We start from the raw sequence: 21,165 nt of genomic DNA on the forward strand, positions 1-21,165 counted from the left end.
AGAGGAGACTGCTTCCCCTGCTGCTCCACGCTCCTCCCCCTTCTCCTCAGTCCAGCATAAGCAGACCCCAAGGAGACTGCAGACCCAGACACCCACAGCACTTCTGGTGACTAAGGAGCCCAAGGGCCTTTATTTAGAAGACATCGAGGTGACATCCCGGCCTTTCAAGGCCGAGCTTGCCCTGTGCACACAGGAAACATCTGCACATCCCTGTGGCAGTTTCCCCCTCCCCAGGGCAGAGGTGGGGAAGGTCCAGCGAAGGGAGCTCCCAAGTCCGGCCCTGGCGCCCAGCACCGAGGGCTCACTCTGACAGTCCCATGCCTCAGAGGGCGGCGATGGCTTTGGCGGCCACCTGGCGGCCCAGAGGCAGGCTGAGGTCTGTAATGGCCAGGACCACCTTCGGGCTGGACATGGCTGACACCTTCACCAGTTCTGATACCTGCCACACAGCCAGGGAGAGTGGAGGCTTGGGGCTGGGGTCCCCACAGCCTCAGGGTGCCCTGCCCCAGCCAGGGCCCACCCTGCACTCACAGTGGTAAAGGGCATGAACTGCAGGATGCTGCCGCGGCCACCCTGCTCCAGGCAGTCCACGCACTCCTCCATGAACCACTGCACGAACTGCGTGTGTGGGCCAGCTGTGCGCGAGCCCAGGATGGAGGAGATGAGCAGGAACAGGTTGGCTGCGCAGGGGAGTGTGAGGGGGGCTACATGAGGGACCAGGTAGGGGCAGATGGGGTACCCAGTGGGCTCAAGAGGAGAAAAGAAGCTGAGCATGGGGCGCATCCCTGTAATCCCAGCTCTCAGGAGGATGAGGCAGGCAGATCGCCACAAGTTCAGAGCGACTACAAACATGAGCCAAAGGCCAGCCTGAACCAGTGAGGCCCTGTCTCAAAACCCAAGAGCCAGCCAGGGGTTTAGCTTAGTGGTGTAAGTGCCTGCATGGCAAACGTGAGGTCATGATTCAATACCTGGTACCAAAAAAAAAAAAAACAAAAAAAAACAAAAACAAGAGACAGTGGGAAAGGCAAACAGTAGCCCCAAGCAGTCCAGAGAGCCAGTAGCTGGGGGAAACGGGGGCAGGGATGCTCACCCAGCACTCGGTTCAGGGGGTCCCGCATGTTGACCGTGTGCAGCTGTGAGGCGGACAGGGAGCTGTTCATGGAGCGATCAGCTGTGGGCAGGAGGGGACACAGCTCCAACCTGCTCGCTGGCCTGCAGGGTACATACAGTGCCCAGGGAGACCCCAGGGCAGTTCTCATGGCAGCGGGGCTAGGACCAACACCCAGGACACTTCCAGCAGATGATGCCACCAAGTACTCAGCGCCCATCCCGCCAGGGAACCTGCAGGCTTGGGAGGCCCTGGGCACTGGGGACTCAAAGACCCCCACGGGGCTGGGGTGGAAGTGTGGGGGGATCCAGCACCCCCCACCCTGCCCAGAAGGGAGGGAGCAGGAGGCCGGACTGTGGCCGTGGGGCCCACATCCCCCATCTGCCTGAGCGGGAGCTGCCTGGGCCCAGAAGCCTCCACCCCTTGGGTTGGCAACAGCAGCCCTACACCAGGGTGGCCGCAGGGCAGCTGCCGGCCCTTGATGGGGCTGAGCAGGGTGTGGGGTGTGGGGCGTGGGGCTCACTGGGGCTGGCCAGGGTGTTGGCGTCCTCCTCGTTGGAGCTCAGCAGCCGCATGAGCTTGGACGGCTGTGCGTCATCCAGCGGGAAGAGACTGATATAATCCTGGTGGGAAGCAGAGGTGCTGGCTGGCACCCATGCGCCATGTCCCAAGAACTCTGAGAGGACCAGGATGTGGGCAGGGTTTAGTGCATGCTGGGTGGTGCTCAGCCACTCGGCTCTGGCCCCAGCCTGCGTTTTATACTGTGACTTGCTATGTAGCCCAGGCTGGCCCAGGACTGCATATACTCCTGCCTCAGCCTCCCAAGTCGCTGGGATGACAGGTGCATACCACCACGCCCAGCCAGTGCTCAGCTTCCTGAGAGCCCTGCTGCATCCCTAGGGGGCAAGTTCCCCTCAGCCTTCCCACACCAGAGGGAGGAGAAAGATGGGGCTCAGGCGGCCAGAGTCCCCCACCTCAATGTCCTCCCGGTGTCGCTTCTTCTGGCGGGAGGATGCCTGTCCCTTGTGGGAGGAGTAGGAACTCAGGGCGCACCACACGGCCAGCCTACAAAGGGTGGGGGGGGGGGAGGTGGGTCACAGTTATGGCTTGCTGGGCACCCGGGGCCCGGCTTCGTGGCTGCCAGCAGGCACAGGGCAGGGCCTTGGGAGCGGGGCCCAGAAGAGACCCCTACTTGGCCAGCGCGGTGCCGGGTGGGTCCATGAGGCTGGGCCACTTGGAGGAGTCGGTGAGCAGGCCCGGCAGGATGTGGCCCAGCAGCACCAGCGCGGCCTGCTGCATGTCCAGGCAGAAGACTGAGTAGAGCAGCTCCACAGCCCGCAGCGCGTGCTCCTTTCGAGTCTCCTTTAGCAGCTCCTGCGGGAGGCGGGGCGGGGTGCTGAGAGGTACTGGGCGGAGCCCGGGGGTCCTGGGGGCCCCAGGTGCCCCCACCACTGCCACACACCTTGAGCAGGTTGTTACAGAACCAGTAGACGCCACCCATGTGCAGCAGGGTGTCAAAGATGTGAATGGAGCGGCTGTCCACCCAGCCCTTCTCCAGCACCTTGGCAAACACGCCCGTCAGCACCTCCTTGATGGGGCGCTTGGGGGGCAGCAGGTTCCAATAGGGCATGGTGTCCACGCCCGTGGACGGGAACTTGATCTGTGTGGCCGTCTGCTGCAGCACGTCGGCGCACATGTGCTCCAGGATGGAGTTCATGATCACCACCCTGTGGGAACACGTGGCCGCCCCCGTTTCGGGTTACAGAAGCCCCGGCACAGCGAGCCCCGCAGAGGTGGCAAGACTCCCCGTTCCAGGCAGGACTGGCACCTGCTGGACATGGCCGCGGAGGCTGGGCCTTCACTGCCCGCCCGACTGGACGGTCATTGACCCTCTGCCTCTCCTCCCCCCAGCGGGCTCTGCCAAGCTGATGACAGAAATAAATAAATCTGATCGCTCCCTTCCCCGAGTGCTGGGGGTCCCCGCCCAGCCCTGGCCTCTTCCCAGAGTAAACTGTGGCTTCCAGGAGAGGCCCAGCTGCCCCGCAGCGCTCTTCCCGGCTGTGGGTGCCGGGCAGGCGCCGCTGTGAGGACGTCCAGGAATCCCTGCCTCTCCTGGGCCTTCCAGGGCTCTGACCCCGCAGAGGGCCTGGCCACTCTGCACCTGCGCTGAGGGAGCCCCGGCTCTCAGTGCCCTGCACCCCAGGACGGAGTTGCTCAAGAGGGACTAGGGCAGAGCAAGGCTTCTGGAAGGGGGGCACCAAGGAAACAAAGGGAAAAAGAAAGCAAAGCAGGCCGGGCAAGCAAGGGCCTGGAATCACAGATGCGGCCGAGGCAGGGGCACCCGGAGTTCACTGGCTGCAGAGTGAGTTCCGGCCTGAACGCACAGTGAGGCTGCGTCTCAAAGGTCAGAAAGTCAGCCAGGCAAAGATAGCAAAGGGCAAACAGACATGGCCTCCCACTCCTCACTGGAGCTGATACCCCTAGACGCCACCTTGTGAGAGGCCCCACCCACTCTGCTGACTCACCCCTTGTGGGCGGAGCCCGAGCATACACCAGGGCACACAGATAACGGGGGTGTGGCCTTCCCTGGATGGGGTACAGCTCACCCTCAGGAAGGAATTCCTGTCACATGCTAGCGCCCGGCTGGATGCTAAGGAAATTATGCCCAGTGAAATGATTTAGTCACAAGGAACGAGGATTGCCTAACTCTGGTGACCCGTGTGGGCTCCAGGACAGGAAGCAGAAGAGAGGTTATGGGGCGGCAGGGCGGGAAAGGCCTTCCAGATGGGCAGGCAAATGTTCAAGGTGAGAGGGCTGTGATCCTGCCGCCCAGTAGGGGTGACCCCAACCCTCCAGCAGCACTATGGCTGCTTAGGGTGCTGTGAGGCTGGAAAACCCACCGGACATGGGGCTGCACGCCTGTCTTCCCAGCACTTGGGAGGCTGAGGCAGGAGGATCACGATGAGTTCCATGTAAGCCTGAGCTACACCTTGAGTGAGTTCAAGCCCAGCCTTGAGCAAGACCCTTTCTCAAAAAGCAAAACAGAGCACAGAAAAACCAGCAGTGCAGAGGTCACAGGGGTGCCCAGCCAGCCAAACAGCCAGCAAGGGAAGTGGTCATAGGACAGCAAGGCCAGTAAGGGCCGTGTGCGCTACAGATGGGTCCAAACCCCACACCAGGGTTGGGATGGCGCAGGTGGGTTCCTCTGCTCCTTGCCTCAGTAGTTCTCTCCAAATGGAGCCCTCTGGGGATGGGAAGCACCCTTCGCTTTTCCAGCACACAGAAGATGCCAGAGGAAGGCTGAGGCAGGAGGATGCAAAGTTCAAGTTGCACCCAGCCTGTGCAACTTAGCAACTTAACCAGCCGCACCTTCAAAGTAGAATAAAAGAGGCCTGGAGACAGAGCTGGACTCCAGGGCCCTGCTGGCTGGGGTGGGGTGAGGTAGGGGGTTCGGCAGTGGGGTGGGGCTGGCCGACCTCTCATTATAGAACTGCAGCGTGTTCTCGCTGTACAGCGGCCCCGCCAGCTGACGGATCATCTGCAGCGACTTCTCGCGCTCGTCCAGGCCCAGCATCCGGACATGGGCCACCAGCCAGGCCACGGCGCACACAGCCAGGCTGCACACCTTCCCCTTGATGTTGTCGGTGATCTTCTGCAAGGGGAAGGTGGCCGGGTCACCTTCTCCCTTCCTGGCCCAAGGGCAGCCGGTGGAGTCGGGGCCCTGTCCCCCCTCTGAGCCTCAAGTCTGATTTACGCAGGGCCGCCCGGGTGGGAGGAGGGTGAGCCTTTGAGTCTACGGAAGACTGGCCCCGAACCTGAGGGACCTGAGCTCCTGAGGGGCTTCCTGTCCATTAGTGTTGGGCATTTTATTTATTCACTTTTCGGAGACAGCGTCTTCCTCGCAGTTCAAGTGGCCTTGGATTCACTGTGGAGCCCAGGCTGTCCTTGAATTCCCAGCAACTCTCCTGCCTCAGCCTCCAGAGTACTGGGAGGGCAGGGTGCTTCATCATGGCCCCACACCTGCCCTGCCCCGGGGCTACTGCTCCCTACCTGGATGGACTCGAAGGCCAGCACCCCGTTCTCCCAGGCGTTGAGGATCTCCAGGATGGCCGCTGAGATGCTGAGGCAGGCTTCATGCCACTTCATCTGCCTAGGGGCAGGCGGGGCCGTCACCAGGGAGTGCACACAGGGGGTGCAGGGGGGCTCACTCTCCCCACCGTGCCCCTCACTGACACCAGCTTCATCTCGGAGGAGTTGTTCAGCAGGGCCACCAGGGACTCCACTTTGGTGGAATCGGGCCGGAAGCAGGGGTGGTCGGGGTTCAGGATTTTGCCCTCCTCCGGCATACAGGTCTGCATCCAGGTCTCAAAGAAGGGCACCTCCGAGCCTGAGCTGGCCTCGGATAGGATCACCTGCATGGGGAAGGTGCGGAGGTGGCGCCCATCCCTTCCTGACTGCAGGCAGGGAGAGCCAGCTCCAGGGCAGCCAGTGGCGTGCTGCTGCCACCTTGTGGCCGGTGTGGGGCAGGCACCAGCAGACTGGGCCGTGCAAGGGACCTCAGGGACTCCCAAAAGTGGCACCAATGCCCAGCCCAGCAGAATCAACAGGCCTGGGGGTTGTTGGGCCGTGGGCATCCCCAGCCACCTCCAGCCTCTACCCTCCCCAGGGAATCCCGAGGCCACCGCATGCCCGCCTCACCTCTGAGCCATAGGTCTGGGCCACGTGGCACAGCATCAGGAAGGAGATGTCAAAGAGCAGGGCCCGCACCGAGGCCGTCTTGGCTGCAGGAAGGGGACAGGGTGACCCTCAGCAGGGGCAGCCAGGCCTGCCAGGCAGGACACATGGAGCTTGGGTGAGGAAGGTCAGGGACCAGAGGGCTCCTTCAAAGCCCGAGGCTCAGAATCCTTTTCTTGAGTCTTAAGTAGAACATCATCCCTTCCTGGGGTCCTAGACTTCTAGAACCTTCCCTTCTCACTGACACACCAGGGTGGAGGGGGCCGGTAGGAGGAGGGCAAAGGGTCCCTTCTCAGCGCTGTCCACTCTTGAGGCTCCCAGAGCCTCTGTCAGTCAGGGCTGGGGAGACCCAGAACCCGGAAAGAACCCAGGGACCCCACCCCGGTACCAGGCGACAGTGGGCCCATGCCAACTCACTGCTCTCTCCAGGACCGTGTGTTGTGAACTCATTCAGGCTGCGGACAGAATGGAAATGTTAAGTCACAGCTTAACTGTAAGAGGAGCGGGGTTGCTACAGGAGAGACAGCCATCTCTACAAGTCCAGGGTTTCTAGGGCCCAGAGAATGGCTCATGGAGGGACAACGTCCCGTATGTCAAATTCCAGGTCCACTGCCAAGCATGGTGGCACACACATCATGCTGGCACTCAGGAGGCTGAGGCAGGAGGACTGCCATGAGTGCCAGGCCAGCCTGGGTGACATAGCAAGACCTCGTCTCAAAACAACAAGCAGAAAATGGCTGGAGGATGCAGCTCAGTGTAAAGGTACTGGGTCCCATATCCAGTATAAAGGAAAAAGGAAAAAATGCAGGTTAATCTACAGTGGCATTGGAACTGGGCTGGTGCTGACCCTTCCACGGCCTCTACTTAAGAGCCCCGCCATGCCAGCATCTCAGGGCCATCACGGGGAGAAGGCAGAGCTGCTGGGGCCCAGGGAAGCAGGGAGCATGGAAGCCTCAGGCAGGAGGCACCTCCCAGCTCAGGGCGATGCTATCTCACTTGATGAACTTCCGGGCGAAGGACTTCAGCTTCCCGGTGGCGGCGGCAGCGGCCAGCAGCAGGTCTAGACTCTTCCCGGACAGCATGTGTCCCAGGACACCCAGCAGCCCCTCTGGGGACTTGGAGTGGTCTGCATCCATAGTCTGGGGACAGGACAGGAAGTCAAGTCCTCTCTCAAGGGCATGGGAGACCTCATGCAAGCCAGCCACACCTCCCCGCTACGTGTCTCTGTGCCCAGCGCACACACTCTGCAGGGTCTTCAGCTCTTTCCGATTCCTGTCTGCAGAATCACCCCTACATCTTCCCATGCCCTGAGATCTGCCCCTGCCAAACAGGCTGTCACAATCGCCCCCCACCCCCGTCCTAGGTGTGCTCGGGACACAGGGACACACAGGGCACTCAGCCTGCAGGGGCACTAGCCCTGGCCTCACCCCTCTGCCTTCAAAGCACCCGCTTGGAGGAGCAGGACAGGAGAGGGGGCTGCAGTCACTTCTTCATCTGCACACGGAGGACGGGACAGAAACAATGGGTGACCGTAGCAGGGAGCCAGGGCCAGCGCTCACCTTGAGGATGTTGGTGACAGTGGGCTCCGCCCGCAGGATGAGTCCGGGGTTGGGCTGGATATTGGCATTCTCGGCCGACTTCAGCTGTGGCGCCTGCTCCCGGTCTGCCTTGCTATGGCCAGGGGAAGGGACAGAGGCAGCGAGTCGCTGATGCTCTAGTGGCAGGGACGCAGAACGGAGGGGGAACTGGGGAGGCGGGGGATACAGCTGGGCCTGCGTATGAGCACCTGCCTCACATGCATGAGACCCCAGACTCAGGCCCCAGACCCACAAACTATGGAAATTAATGAAAAGAGACTTTGAGGCTGGCTGAAGTTTATGAAAGGGCTTTTAATACTGCACTGTGGTCACTGCTACTTGCCATCAGGTTTTACATCTATTTTGCAAATTCCTTTAAAATTAATGGAAGGGGTTGGGGATTTAGCTCAGCGGCATAAGTGCCTGCCTTGCAAGCAGGCAGTCGTGAGTTCAATCCCCGGTACTGATAAAAAGGAAAAAGACAAAAAAAAATTAATGGAAGAAGCCGGGGGTAGTGGTACATGCCTGTAATCCTAGCACGCAGGAGGCTGAGACAGGAGAATCACTGACAGTATGAGCCCAGCCTGGGATACAGCAAGTGTAAGGCCAGCCTGAACTGCACAGTGAGACTCTCTCAAAAACAACCAAGTGGTGGGGCTGGGGCTGCAGCTCCACAGTAGAGCACTCACCCAGTACACCAAGGGCCCTGGGTTCAATTCCTCAGCAGTCAAAAAACAATTTTTTTTTTAAAAACAAAAATCGGGGCTGAGGATTTAGCTCAGCGGCATAAGTGCCTGCCTTGCAAGCAGGCAGTCGTCAGTTCTATCCCTGGTACCGATAAAAAGGAAAAAGACAATAAAATAAAATAAAATTAAATTAAATTAAATTAAAAAAAAATAAAAACAAAAATCTAGCCTGATGAGGTCAGTGTCTCCTTTTAGCTGCTGTTCCCTGCACTCCACGACACAGTCCCAGGCACCTGCAACCCAGGCTACAGACAGGTCAGGTCACCAGGCCCAGGGCGGCCCAGTGCCAACTCACCACTTGGCCATGAGGTTGGCAAAGTTGGCCTCGGACAGCAGCCCCTGCTTGTTGCACTCCTGGAGCAGGAAGTTGGTACAGTCACAGCTGTGGGGAGAGTGAAGAGAGGGAGGCAGGCTCAGTGCCCAGCGGCCAGCGAGGAGTGAGGAGAGGGGCGGCCAGCCAGGCACCACAGTGCCCCTGGGCATCCATACTTGCAGCGCTGGTCGGCTTTGTCTAGCAAGGGCGTGAGCTTGAGCAGAAACTCAAAGGCGCAGTTGACGTCCTCAGTGAAGTCCTACAAGAGTCCGAGAGTCCCCCTGGGCTCAGGTCCTCCCTGCCTCCCCGTGGGCAGCGCACTGTCCATGCTCACAGGATGCCCCGCTGACAACCGGAGCAGCGGGAGCCCCCTGCACCAGCTGGAGGCTGGGGAGATGCTCCAGCTATGCCTGCGTCCACGGGGCCTCCTAGCCCTGTCATCAGGGACAAGCCTGCACCCCGGAGAGCCCATACCTAGCAGCCTCCACTGGAGCCCAGTGTGTGTGAACACAAGCAGTTCCGGTTCCAGTGCACACACAACACGCTTCCCGCCTTTTCCCCGCCAGGACTGCGTGACACCCACGACAGCTGAGCCTCCCTAGCCTGTCTCTCTGGGTGGAGACAGCCTCACCCACCCCTCACCTGTCCTTCTCTGTTCTTCCCTGACTCACCCTGTCCCCGTGAGAGTATTTCTTCAGCTTCACCAGCACCTGTGGAATCTAGGGAGGCAGGCAAATGGGAGCAGTGTTTCCCTACCCCCATCCTTGGTCCCCTTGCCCTACCCAAGGCGCCGAGAACTGAGGACACTCCTGCCCTTAGAGTGACACAGCTCCCAGGCCCTATTGGAAGCCTGTGGTGGAGCTGGGCATGGTGGTGGGTGCCTGCACACCTAGCACTTGGGAGGCTGAGGCAGGAGGCTCTCAGCAAGTCCGAGGTCAGCCTGAGCAAGCTGGTGGCATCCAGGTGCCCAGTGCCCCTTTGGCTGTGGGACACAGGGACCTCTCACTGCTGGGGATGGGAAATGGCACAGCACAAGTGTGCACCAGCTGCCAGGTGCTGCCCAGTGCCAGCCTGCAGAGGGGACTGAAAACAGCCTGGGACATCAGGGCAACAGGTGATTTTACCCTGTGGCAAGGGCTGGGCAGCTGGGCCCTGGGTCAGCTGAGGACAGGAGGCAAAGGCACCTTGAGATAGGTGAACGCCGTCCACTTGAGCTCCTCGGTGCCTTCAGGGGACTCGATGAGCCCCACAAAGCAGGCCTTCCAGATCTCCAGCACGAAGAGCGGGGTGGGGATGTGCTGTGGGCAAAGCAGGGTGAGCAAGGAGGAGGAGGAGGAGGAGGCGGAGGCGCATCCCAGGGCTGGGTTCCCGCGTGGCCCAGGCCCCACCTGCATGCGCTTCACCATCATCAGCTGTTCCACCAGTGGCTGTATCTCGCCCGTCAGGTTCATAGTGCCCTCCAGCAGCACCACCGCGTGCACCGTGGGGAAGCCGGTCTCATGCAGCTGCTCGGAGCGTACGGAGAGCATGCTGGGAATGCTGGGAACAGAGGGCCAGGTGGGGTGAAGGTGGGCTGGGCCCCACCCCCTCGGCCAAGCCCCAGATGCCTCCTCTCCCTGCTGGTACCTCCTGATGAGTGCCCCACACTGCTCGGCCTGGCTTCGGAGCTGGGGGTTGCTGAGCTTGGCCAAGGTCTCCCCAAGCTTAAGCAAGCATTGCTCGATGGCCGCCCAGCAGGCTGCAGAGGGGAGGACAGGAAGCGTGATGGGGCGGGGGGGAGGAGGACCTGGGCACCGACACTGAACTGCAGGGGCGGATCCTAGGCGCAGGGCATGGCTAGAGTGTCATCCCAGCCAGGGCATTGGCACTAAGGCATTGGCCAGAGCCCCCTCCTAACTGCCACCACATCCAGGCCTGGCCATGCTGTCCCTGCTAAGATGGTCCTGGCCCAAGTGGGCCCTGGGGTCTGTTCTGCTAGCACTGCCTGCAAGGCTGACCCACGCTTTCCACTGCATGTGAGCACTGAATTACATACAGGGCCCCCCCTGCAACTCCAGGGGGCCACAGGGTGAGTCATGGTGACAGCTGCCTCAGAGCCTCCCACAGCACCGAAATGAAGTATTCTCACAGCTTCCTAATGGGAGGGAGAAGGGACAGTGGGGAATTGGGGAGAAAAAGATGTTATATCGTGCACAGGTACAACTCTCTGCCATGAATGTGATCATTAGGTATATCTAAAATAAAACAAAATCTGATCAGAACAGAAAAAAATTAACTATTCTTCCAGGCATAGCAGCACCTGCCTATAATGCCTGCAGTCTGGGAGGGTGAGGCAGGAGAACCATAAATTCAATTGCTGAGCAATTTAGTGACATACTGAGGCTCTATCTCAAAATAAAAAAAAAGAAGGAAAAAGGAATTGGGGAAGCTAGGCGTGATGGCGCCCACCTGCAATCCTAGCACTCAGGAGGCTGAGGCAGAAGGATGGCTGCAAATTCAAGGCCAGCCTGGACTACATAGAGAGTTCAACGCTAATCTGAACACATCGTAAGACCCTGACTCAAAAACAAAAAAGGTCACCCTGGAATCCGGGAGTCTGTGCATCCACAGAAGAGACAGAGGGGCAAGCAGTGGCTGGCCCGCCCGCTAACCTGCAGCCGGGATGTGCCGGCTGGCACCCGCAGGCAGGGACCCTACTGCACGCTCTTTGACGGCCACCTGCTGTGGGTCCTCCTGAACCAGGCTCCTTAAGATGCCTGCCCTCCGACCTCTGATCTCCAACCTTCGGGGCAGCAGTGGAAGACGTCTTCCCCTCCTGTCCCCCCAGGCCTGGCGGGGCACCTCGAGGCTTACAGGCCTCCTCCAGCTTGGCGATGTGCAGCAGGGCGCGGTTCTTGGTGCTGCCCAGTGTCTTCTCCAGGCGCTGCAGGCACAGGGCGAGCTGCTTCTCCGCGGAGGACTGGCCGCTGGCCTCGGGGGCTTCCTGCAGCCACTCGGCCGAGGCCACCGTGCAGCGCAGCAGCCAGTGGAGGGTGCTGAGCAGGGCTCGGCACAGCGCGATGCACTCCTCAGCCTTGCCGTGGCAGCTGCAGAGGGACAGGAGGGGCGGCATCCAGTGTCTGAACCCAACCCTCACGACGTCCCCGGACCCCGGCTCCCCTGCCAGAGGAGAGCTAGAAAACCAGCCAAGTCCCAGGAAAACACCTAACCTGGCTGCCTTCCAGCAGGCCACATTTCAGGGAGCCGGTCCAATTGGGGAGCCGGCATTTCACGTGGAGGGAGTTGGTAGAAAAGGAGGGGCGGGCAGGGCAGGTAGTGCAGAAACGTGGGAGCCCAGGCCTGCTGTCCCCTCCGTGCTGGGGGCTGCTTCTCACCCCAGAAGCACACAGGAAGGGTGAGCCCTCTCCCAGCCCTTACCTCAGCCGGTCACAAAACATGTCCATGACGTCCAGCAAGGCCTGCACACACAGCTCCCGGGAAAAGTCGTCGAACTATGACGAGAACAGAGTCCCCCATCAGCCCAGTCTCCCTCAAAGTGTGTGTGCAGGACTCCCCTTCTTTCCTCCAACCTCAGGGCTCAGCCCAGCATCCTTGGAATTCTGGACCCAGGCTCCCACCTACCAGCCCTGCCTCCAGGGCCAGCTCCGCACAGAGGAAGCCAGCCTCAGAGCACAGCGAGGCGGCCTGGGGCATGCCAACACAGCTCTGTCCTCACCCCACCCCACCCTGGTGCTCATACCTTACTGATGGCTGTAAGGACCGAGGAGTAGGACACCATCTAGACGGGAGGAGGCAGGAGAGAGGACGAGGGTCAGAAGGCTAATCCCCAGCTTAGGAAGGATAAACATGATGGTGGCCTGAGTTGTCGCAGCTCCAAGACCTTGACCCTTTCTCACAAGAGGTCACCTCAAGCCAGCGAGAGAACCACACACAGTGCTGGGCGTGGCAGCGCATAGCTGGGATCCCCAGATGCACTCAGAGGCTAAGGCAGGATCAGCACAAGTTCAAGGCCAGCCTGAACTGATCAGGCAGAACGTCTCAGAAAAAAAGGTCTGCAGGGCTCAGGCTGCCGTGAGGCTCAGGGCTGTCTGTGCACGGCCACCCTACTCGGTGTCCACAGCAAGCAAGGCTGCAGGGGCTGCTGGGGGGGAGAAGGTCCAGAGGGATAGGGAGCTAGGCTCATTTCCGAGCCTTCTCTTCAGCACTGGGGAGGGGGCCTGGGGGCTGCTCTGGGCTGCATCCCCGCCCCAACCAAGACCAGCAGGAGACACAGTGGCGGCCGGCCATGCAGCTAGGCAGTGGACCGTCTGCCTGCTACGCACACAGCCTTGGGTTCAAACTAGCACTGCCGAAAAAAAGAAGGGGGACCTCGGGGTACGTGAAGACACACACCTGTCTCCCAGCGTGATCCCCTCTACCAAAGGGTGCTCTCGGGGGCCCAAACTAGAGACAGACAACTACCCCCAAGGAGGGACCGCGCTCTGGAATCAGGACATCTGCTGCACACATTCCTGCCCACTGGAGGGGCCTCAGCCTCCAGGACCGATCCCCACCCCTTCCCCAAATAGCCCCGAGCTCCTGCCAGAGCTGAAAGCCTCCCTCTGCGTGGTCACTCAGTGACCAGTGACTGTTTGCACAATGAATACATAAAAACCAACTTGGATTATGGCTTCCCAAAGCTGCACTGTCCAGCAGGGAAGCCAGCAGCCACATACTGCAGTGGAAGTTTAAATAAAATTACCTAAAACCAAAAACTCTGACTGGGCACAACAGTGCCCACCTGTAATCTCAGCAACAAGAGAGGTTAAGACACAATTCGAATCCTGCCTGAGCAACTAACAGTACCGTGTCTCAAAATTAAAAATAGTAATTTCAGAAAAGGGTGGCGGCTAGGCGCGGTGACCCATGCCTGTAATCACTGTACTTGGGAAGCTGAGGCAGGAGAGTTGCTACAAGTTCAAGGCTAATGCAGGCCACTTGTCCCCTGGGCTTCTTTGCTCAAAGAGAAACCCCCAAAGATTTGGGAAGAAAGCTCGCGTGGCCTCAGTGCCCTAAGTAGGGCGAGTTTTCCTTCTCTCTACAAACTCCACCACCCGCACTGATTGCTCTCAGATGCTGGGAGCGCACACCAGGGTAGGGTGTGTGTGAGCTCGATCCACACGCAGGAGCCCAGCAGGACACACCGAGAAGCCACAGCCAGGTCAGAGGTGCTCAAGGGCTGGCGCCTAGCTAGGCACAATAACCCTGTGGCTGTGCTTATTTATAACCCAGGTCCTCGGAGCCAGAGCTCAAAAAACTGAACCTCCCAAGTACGGCCTGCAGGGGGAGCTGAATGGTGCCCTAAAAACCAGGCCCCCACATCGCCAGGGCAGGAACCTCCAGTTCTGTAGGTGCTGAGTGGGGCTGTTGATCAAAATGAATTTTCAGTTATCAGATTGGGAACCACAGCTATTCTGTAAGGTTTTGCTGTGTGGAGACCTAAACACACTTCCCCCGAGAGCCCAGGCCCAGGGTGAGCCCCGAGGCCAGAGCCCGAGGCCTGCCTGCCCGGCCTAGCCTGACCCTGCAGCTGCTGCCTCCTCTCCTCCCCTTCATGTCCAACACCCTGGTGACTCCTAAGTGGCCTCTCCAGTCTGACACCTGGGCCAAAGAGCCTCTTGAAGGAAAGGAAGAATCAGTTTCTAAATCTGCATAGCTCGTGATGGGCCTAGCCGCTCTCTGAGGACATTTATCTCTCACTCTTGTCTCTCTGTCTCTCTTCAGCTTCTCACCAGTGCTTAAAAATCTCAAGATTCTCTTTTTTTTTCTATTTATATATTTTTCAGTGCTGAGGAATAGAACTAAACCAAGACCTTGGCCCGGAGCTACACTCTGGTTTTGAGCCGGGGTCTCACTAGGTTACCCAGGTTGGGCTATATTAGTAATCTCCTGCCTCAGCCTCCCAGAGCACTGGGATTTCAGGTGTGCATCGCCAGGCCAGCCTGAAGGTCTGTTTTTAAAAGAGCTTCCTGCTGACTCCACCTTTTCTTTCTTGGTACCAAGAATTGAACTCAGGACCTCCTGCTGGCCAGGCAGGGGCTGTGCCACTGAGCTACATCCCTGGCTTGACCCCACATTGTCATTTCGCTACTACCCTCCCTGCTGCTCCTCACAGCCCTAAGTTTTTTAGTTTTTTTTTTTTTTCTGGTACTGAGATTTGAACTCAGCACCTTGCACTTGCCAGCTATATCCCTGGCCCATCCCTAAAAGTTTAATACGTGAGTTATCGCCACCTCCCACCTTCCTTGGTTTCTAACCCACACCCCACTGGACACCTCAATCCTGACCACACCCTGACTTTCTCACTAAGGCCATCAATAAACTTCTGTTAAACATCTTGGGTCTCGGTTCTGATCTCACCCTGGCAGCGCCCACACCAGGAAGCGCTTGTTTTTAAGCCTCTTTTCCCTTGCCTTATTTTTTTTTAAGCAGATCTCTAACTCACAGAGATCTTCCACCTCATCCTGCTGAGTGCTGAGATTACAGGCCCTGCTGAGTGCTGAGATTATAGGCCACCCCGCCTGGCTGTTTTCTGTTATCTTCTGTTTATGGTAGTATAGCCTCTCACCTGAATTACTGCAACAGCCTACATCAGGAGCTGGGAAAAGATAACTTGCAAAACAAGTATGGTTTGCCTTTTTTTTCTTTTTTCTTTTGATTAATAGTTACAATGCAATCCAGATGTGCCAGCTTATTTACCTATTGTGTTTCTCTGCTTTCAAATTATAATGACAAGACAATGACCACAGAGACTATAGAGCCTATGAGACTAAAAATATTTACTATCTGATCTTTTACAGAAGGAATAAAAACAAGGCAGACAGGGCTGGGATTTAGCTCAGTGGCATAAGTGCCTGCCCAGCAAGGACGAGGTTGTGAATTCAATCCCCAGTACCAAAAAAATAAACAGTAAAAAATGTCCCTGCCTTTAACTCCCTTGTACTCATTCATCAAATGCGGACAACCAGAGTGAGTCTCCTAAAATTACTCTATAAATTCCCTAAATTCATTCACAAAATCCAGAAAGTCTCAATTAAAACACAGTAAGGCGTTTATAGTAACTTGGCAAGTTGATCCTAAACTGTATCTGCCATGACATGCCTAAAAGCCCCAGAGAAGTATCCACTCCTTCCTTCCTTCCTGTATGGATGAATGGATGAATATATGGATACGGTCTCAGGGACTGAGCCCAGGGACTTGTGTGTGCTAGGCAAGTGCTGTGCCATTGGGCTGACCCCAGCCCATCCAAGAACACGCACTGTTTTGTTTTTTAAGACAGGTCTCACTGCCTTGAGTACAATGTGGTCTTGCTTCAGCCTCCCTAGTGCTGTGATTACAGGTCTGTGCCACCACACTTGACCAAGAAATTTCTGAAAAGTAAAACCACCAAGGGAAGACTTTGTCTAACTTGCTAGGAAAATACACTATAAAGCTATAGTGAGCAAAACAGTAAAGCACAAAAATGAAAAATACATAAATGAAATGTTCGGAAGTGATAAGAAAGAGGCTGTCCATAACACTACTTAAGATATGAAAAGCCCTTATGGCCAGGCATGGTACTGTACACCTATAATCCAAGCACTTAGGAGCTGAGGCAGGAGGATCTCCATGAGTTTAAGGCCAGCCTGGTGAGTTCAAGGCCAGTCTAGATTCCACTGCAAGACCCTGTGTAAAAAGAACCAAAACAACAAAACAAAATAAAAGACAAGACAGAACCACGTGTGGGGATAAACCCTGCACTTAGAAGGCTGAGGCCAGATGACTGGAATTTAAGGCTACCCTGGGTAACACAGAGTGACCTCTCTCAAAAAAACAAAACTGTACCCAGGGATGATGGGACACCTCATAATGTTAGCACTCAGGAGGCTGAAGCAGGACTACCATGAGGTCAAGGCCAGCCTGAACTGCACAGTGAGACCCATCTCAAACAAAAACAGAGGCTGAGGCAGGAAGATCACTGCGTGTCTGAGGCCAGCCTGGGATACAAAGTGAGCTCAAGACCAGCCTGAACTGCACAGTGAGATCCTGTCTCCTATGGAAATTTAAAAAAAAAAAAGTTAAAAAAAAATGACAAAGAATGGCCCATCCAGTAAGGGTTGTTGAGCCAATTGCGAATGTATTTTGCAAAAATAAATATTTGAATCCCCCATACAATAAACTCTAAATAGATTAAACAAATTAAGGAAAGAAAACAATGCAAAAAATAAAGTCAAGAGTTAGCAGAAATTAGAGCCTATACTTATACCCTTAGGGCAGACAAATCCCTAGCAAGGCAAAAGCTATGTTGCAAAAAAGGTTAAAGGTTAATGGAGACCTTAAGAATTCCCTGTGGGGAGACTGGGGGAAAGGGCTCACCTGAAGCCTGAAGCGCTGCCTCACACCACAAAAAAGAGAAAAGATCACAAAAACTTCTGCATGCTAGGAAAAAAATTACAAAGCTAAAAAAGTGACAGAAAAGTTAAAACACATAAGGATCACAAGACAGATTGTATTTGGACATTTAAGGCCCGAGGTGTCGCTCAGAGCTTTCCTAGCGTGTGTGAGATTATGAATCTGCTTCCCTACAATGCAAAAAACAAAAAAACAGGACATTTAAAAGCCAGGTAACAGCACTCAGGAGGCTAAGGCAGAAGGACTGCTGTGACTTTGAGCTACAAAGTGAGTTCAAGGCCACCTGAACTGCATTAGTGAGACCCTGCCTCAAAAAGATTGAAAAAAAAAAAAAGCCAGGTAAGTGAGAGGTAGCTCGGTGGCATAGCACCTGCCTGGCAAGCGGAAGTCATGAGTTTGACTCCTGATACAAAAAGAGGGGCTGGGAATTTAGCTCAGCGGCAAAAGCGCCTGCTTGGCAAGCGCAAGGTTGTGAGTTCAATACCTGGTTCCACCAAAAAAAAAAAAAGGAAAGAAACAAAACAAAAAGCAATTTTTTTGAGACAGGGTCTTGTTACATGGTCCAAGCTTTTGTCTAGCCTTTAAACTCACAGCAATCCTCCTGCCATAGGCTCCTCAGTGCTGGAATTATGGGAGTGCACCATAATGCATATGGGAATGGTTCCCAAGACCTTTTTAAGAGGCTCAGAATCCCAGCACTTGGGAGGCTGAGGCAGGAGGATCTGGGCTGGGCTATATAGTGAATTCAAAACCAGCCTAAACTACATAGTGAGTCTCTTTCTCAAACAAGAGGTCTGGAGGGTCGGGGACTCAGCTCAGCGGCATAAATGCCTGTCTGGCAAGCGCTAGGTTGTGAGTTTGATCCCTGGACCAAAAGGGAAAAAAGAGAGGTCTGGGAAGTCACAAGTATTTTTCATATGCTACTCAGAGGTTATTTGCCTTTTCACTCTTTCACAATGTACGGTGGGGTGCCCCAGGGGCTCCCCAGTGTTCGTGCAGATATTACGTGTATCCAGAACTGGATTATCTGTAGAACTCAGTCATGGACCTTTTCCAAATGGCCACTTTGTGACTTTACAAAAGTCATCCATGACCAGAAGATCCATTTAAAGTGCAACAGAGAGACCACTGGATTTTAACCCAACAAAGTATAAAATGTTCACTGGTAAGACTGTAAAAAATTTTAATATAGTATTGAAGAATATCTGCTATCTAGAAAGTTTATTAAAGCCTTTCTGCCCTTTCAATTTAAACAGCTGATATCCAAGGCCACACGTTCTTCACATACTAAGCAGAAGAGGCCCTGTAACGACTTGAGTTAGAAGCACATGTGAGAAGCCAGCTGCCTCCTATTAAGCCACACAGTAAAGATTTGCAAAGTATAAAACAATGCCATTTTCCTGGCATTCTTTGTTTTGGAAAATATGGTTATTTTGAACTATAATGTTACTTGTGTTTCCACATAATAAGGGTTTTGGGGTTTTTTTTACCCTGTATTACATTCAGTCCTTTTTTTATTTTCATTGTTTTGTTCTTATTGGTTCCATTCTGTTCTGTTTTGTTTGACTTTACTATATCTGAAGATATGGGAAGCAAAATAATAAAGTTTTTAAAAATAACTTTTAGGTGAATTTATAAATATTTAATTTGTTTTAATTTCTCAAACGGCTGAGCATTGTACTGTATGCCATAACCCCAGCGTTTGGAAGCTGAAACAGCAGAGGCCCAAGTCTGAGACCAGCCTATCCCCCCCCCCAAAAAAAAACTCTATCTCAGAAAAAAAGAAAGAAATTAAAAGTTCAAAGAGATCCTCACTGGGTTGGCGGCACACACCTACAATCCTGGCACTTGGGAGGCTGAGGTAGGAGGATTATGTGAGTTTGAGGCCAGCACAGGCTACTTAGTGAGTTCAAGGACAGCCTGAACTATACAGTGAGACCTGGTCTCACAAACAAACACAAAACAAAACAAAAGGATTCTCAAAGCCACAATTTCTATTTTTTAAATGTCATGTGCTGGTTCCCTCCAACCTTTTTACGCTTTGCCTCGTTGTACTTAACATTCAGATCCTGGTTTAAATAGCACTTCTTCTAGAAAGCCTTCCCTGCTAGGTCAGACCAGCCAGGTGCCCCCACCATGTACTTTTATGGAACCTACACTCAGTTCTAAACTTTATCATAAACTCTGCGACTGATTAAACACCTGTAGGACCCGAGACATCCTTGCGCTAGGATCCACTCATATTCAGTTACATCCCTAGGGTCTACCACTGTCTTATACATGCAAGCACAGGTATAAAGTTATGGTTAGAGTATGTGAATGTAACATTCATCAAAAAAATTATTCCTATTTTACAAGAAGATCAAAATCTGGGTCAGGGATTTAGCTCAGTGGCATAAGTGCCTGCCTGGCAAGGGCAAGGTCATGAGTTCAATTCCTGGTACCAAAAAAAACAAAAAAAGAAAAAGAGAGAGAAAATTCAAATTCATTGATGTAAACCTGTGATTCCAGCACTCAGAAGGCTGAGGCAGGGGGATCACCAAGTCTAAGGTCAGCATAGGTTACATAGAGTTCCAGAGTAATTTAAACTCCATAGTGAGACCCAGTCTCAAAAAATAAAACAAGCCAGGCATGATGGCACTTGTACTCTGTAATCTCAGCACTTGGGAGAATAATGCAAGAGCACTGCTGATAGTCTGAGGCTGGTCTGGATTACACAGTGAGTTCAAGGCCAGCCCAAACTACACAGTAAGGCCTGTCTCAGACAAAAAAAGAAAGAAAGAAAACTGAAACTCAGAGGTGATCTGTTGAAATTCATCTCGAATATGTGAGCTAACATGATTCCAAGCGATTTGACTCCCAAAGCCTCGCTCCTGGGAAGGGGGCCGTTTACCTGGGAGCTAATGGCGTACTTCAGGTAAGACAGAATGAGTGGGTTGGGGGATGGTCCGACCATGGCCTGCTCCAGCAGTGCTTCTGCAGTGGGAAAACAAATGAGACCAAATGGTACCTGTCTCAGGGTACCACTCCGTCCTGCCTCCCCACTTCCCTTGAGACCTGCCAGGTTGAGAATGTCCCAGGTGGCTCCTCTGGGAAAGAATTTCTTCATGTTGATGGCCCATTGGTAGTCACTCCAGCGCTCCTTCCAGGCTTGCAAAATGGCTTGCTTCAGGTTCACCACCTTCATGATTGCACTCTGATGTGGGGCCGGAGGCCGTCAGCTTCGACTTGTGAGAAATGGAACTAGAAATGGGGTCCTGAAGAAAAGATAGCGAAGGCAGAGTTACACAGGATGGAGGCTTGGGAGGATTTAAGCAAGGTAGAGGAACGATGCACAAAAAGCAGGAGGAAGGCAAAACTGAAATCCTGTCAGGACGTCCCCGGCTGAGCCATCCTTCCTTGAACTAGGGCAATGAGAAGAGGGTGTCAAAGAAGCTAATAGGGCTGAGCTCCGCCACATTCCTAATCCCAGTACACGGGAGGCTGGAGCAGGAGGATCGTCGCGAGTTCGAGGTCAGCCTGGGATACAGATTGAGTTCAAGACCAACCCGAATTACATAGCGAGACCTGTCTCATCTCATTTGGCTTTAGCCAAACAATAAGAAATAAAACTGTAAAAGAAGCTACTACAAAGATTAAAGAGAGCAAGAAGGGGATAAACCAGTCCCAGTTGCTTATTTTCTTGGCTCTGGCTGCACCCCTCAGCCACTACTACCCCTAAGTCTAGATCCCTCTACCACCCACCCGCCTTATGGTCTTCTAAAACTATAATTCCCTATTTCCTTTTCATCCACCACTTCCCCAACTTTGAGCCTACCGGACAATTGTGCTCTACCTCCCAGGCAGCGCCATGTTGGCACCAATCAAGGAACTCATTTTTTACTGGCTGGGAGTTAGTGGCAGAAGCCAATAGAAATGGAGTAAGAGAAAAGCCCTGCCACAGTGCCTTCTGGGAATAGTAGTCTTTACTAAGGACCTGCATTTGTCTAAACTGGACAGAAAGCTCAGGGCTGAACTACTCAGACTGCCTGGCTTCTGTCCTTTAAGGCAAACCTCCAAGGAACTGGGGCACTACAGAGACCCTGGGGTCGAGGAACAACTGGGCATTGCCCAGTGATGTCATTGCGGGGCTTTTGGTGCTATTCCAATACCCTCTGGTTACCCTCCAGTTTTGTTAGTAGGCCAGCAAGGACTTAGCAATTATGTTCTCTCTCAGCTTTTAAAATTTTTTTCCTCTAACACCCCTAATGCCGCTGG

The 21,165-nt window shown here is 54.6% G+C and overlaps 1 protein-coding gene and 1 non-coding gene across 7 annotated transcripts; both read right to left on the minus strand.

Annotated features, from left to right (window-relative positions):
• Positions 1-101: 101 nt before the first annotated feature.
• Med24 (mediator complex subunit 24) lies at positions 102-20,792 on the minus strand. 6 transcript variants are annotated; one of them, XM_003466930.4, is made up of 26 exons: positions 20,726-20,792; positions 19,966-20,165; positions 19,802-19,884; positions 12,218-12,256; positions 11,896-11,969; positions 11,332-11,564; positions 10,105-10,216; positions 9,867-10,017; positions 9,663-9,776; positions 9,150-9,197; positions 8,655-8,737; positions 8,461-8,547; positions 7,402-7,513; positions 6,839-6,981; positions 6,260-6,297; positions 5,807-5,889; positions 5,342-5,520; positions 5,159-5,258; positions 4,585-4,760; positions 2,571-2,835; positions 2,301-2,482; positions 2,083-2,173; positions 1,632-1,731; positions 1,091-1,171; positions 532-680; positions 102-439 (listed from the first exon to the last, which is right to left on the minus strand). In XM_003466930.4, the coding sequence occupies exons 2-26, from the start codon at positions 20,093-20,095 to the stop codon at positions 323-325; spliced, it is 2,970 nt and encodes a 989-aa protein (XP_003466978.1). In that variant the 5' UTR covers positions 20,096-20,165; positions 20,726-20,792; the 3' UTR covers positions 102-322. The 6 variants fall into 6 exon arrangements, 3 of the variants coding, with proteins under 3 accessions (XP_003466978.1, XP_063107565.1, XP_063107566.1); XM_063251495.1 differs by lacking the exon at positions 20,726-20,792 and adding an exon at positions 20,653-20,672; XM_063251496.1 differs by lacking the exons at positions 9,150-9,197; positions 20,726-20,792.
• Positions 5,956-6,057, minus strand: LOC111755973 (small nucleolar RNA SNORD124). Its single transcript, XR_002790503.1, has one exon. It is a non-coding gene; the product is annotated as a small nucleolar RNA SNORD124 (small nucleolar RNA).
• Positions 20,793-21,165: the final 373 nt, after the last annotated feature.

Source organism: Cavia porcellus, unplaced genomic scaffold (genome assembly GCF_034190915.1).
Source record: "Cavia porcellus strain 051 isolate PalLab524CR breed Dunkin Hartley unplaced genomic scaffold, mCavPor4.1 scaffold_6, whole genome shotgun sequence".
NCBI lineage: Eukaryota > Metazoa > Chordata > Mammalia > Rodentia > Caviidae > Cavia > Cavia porcellus.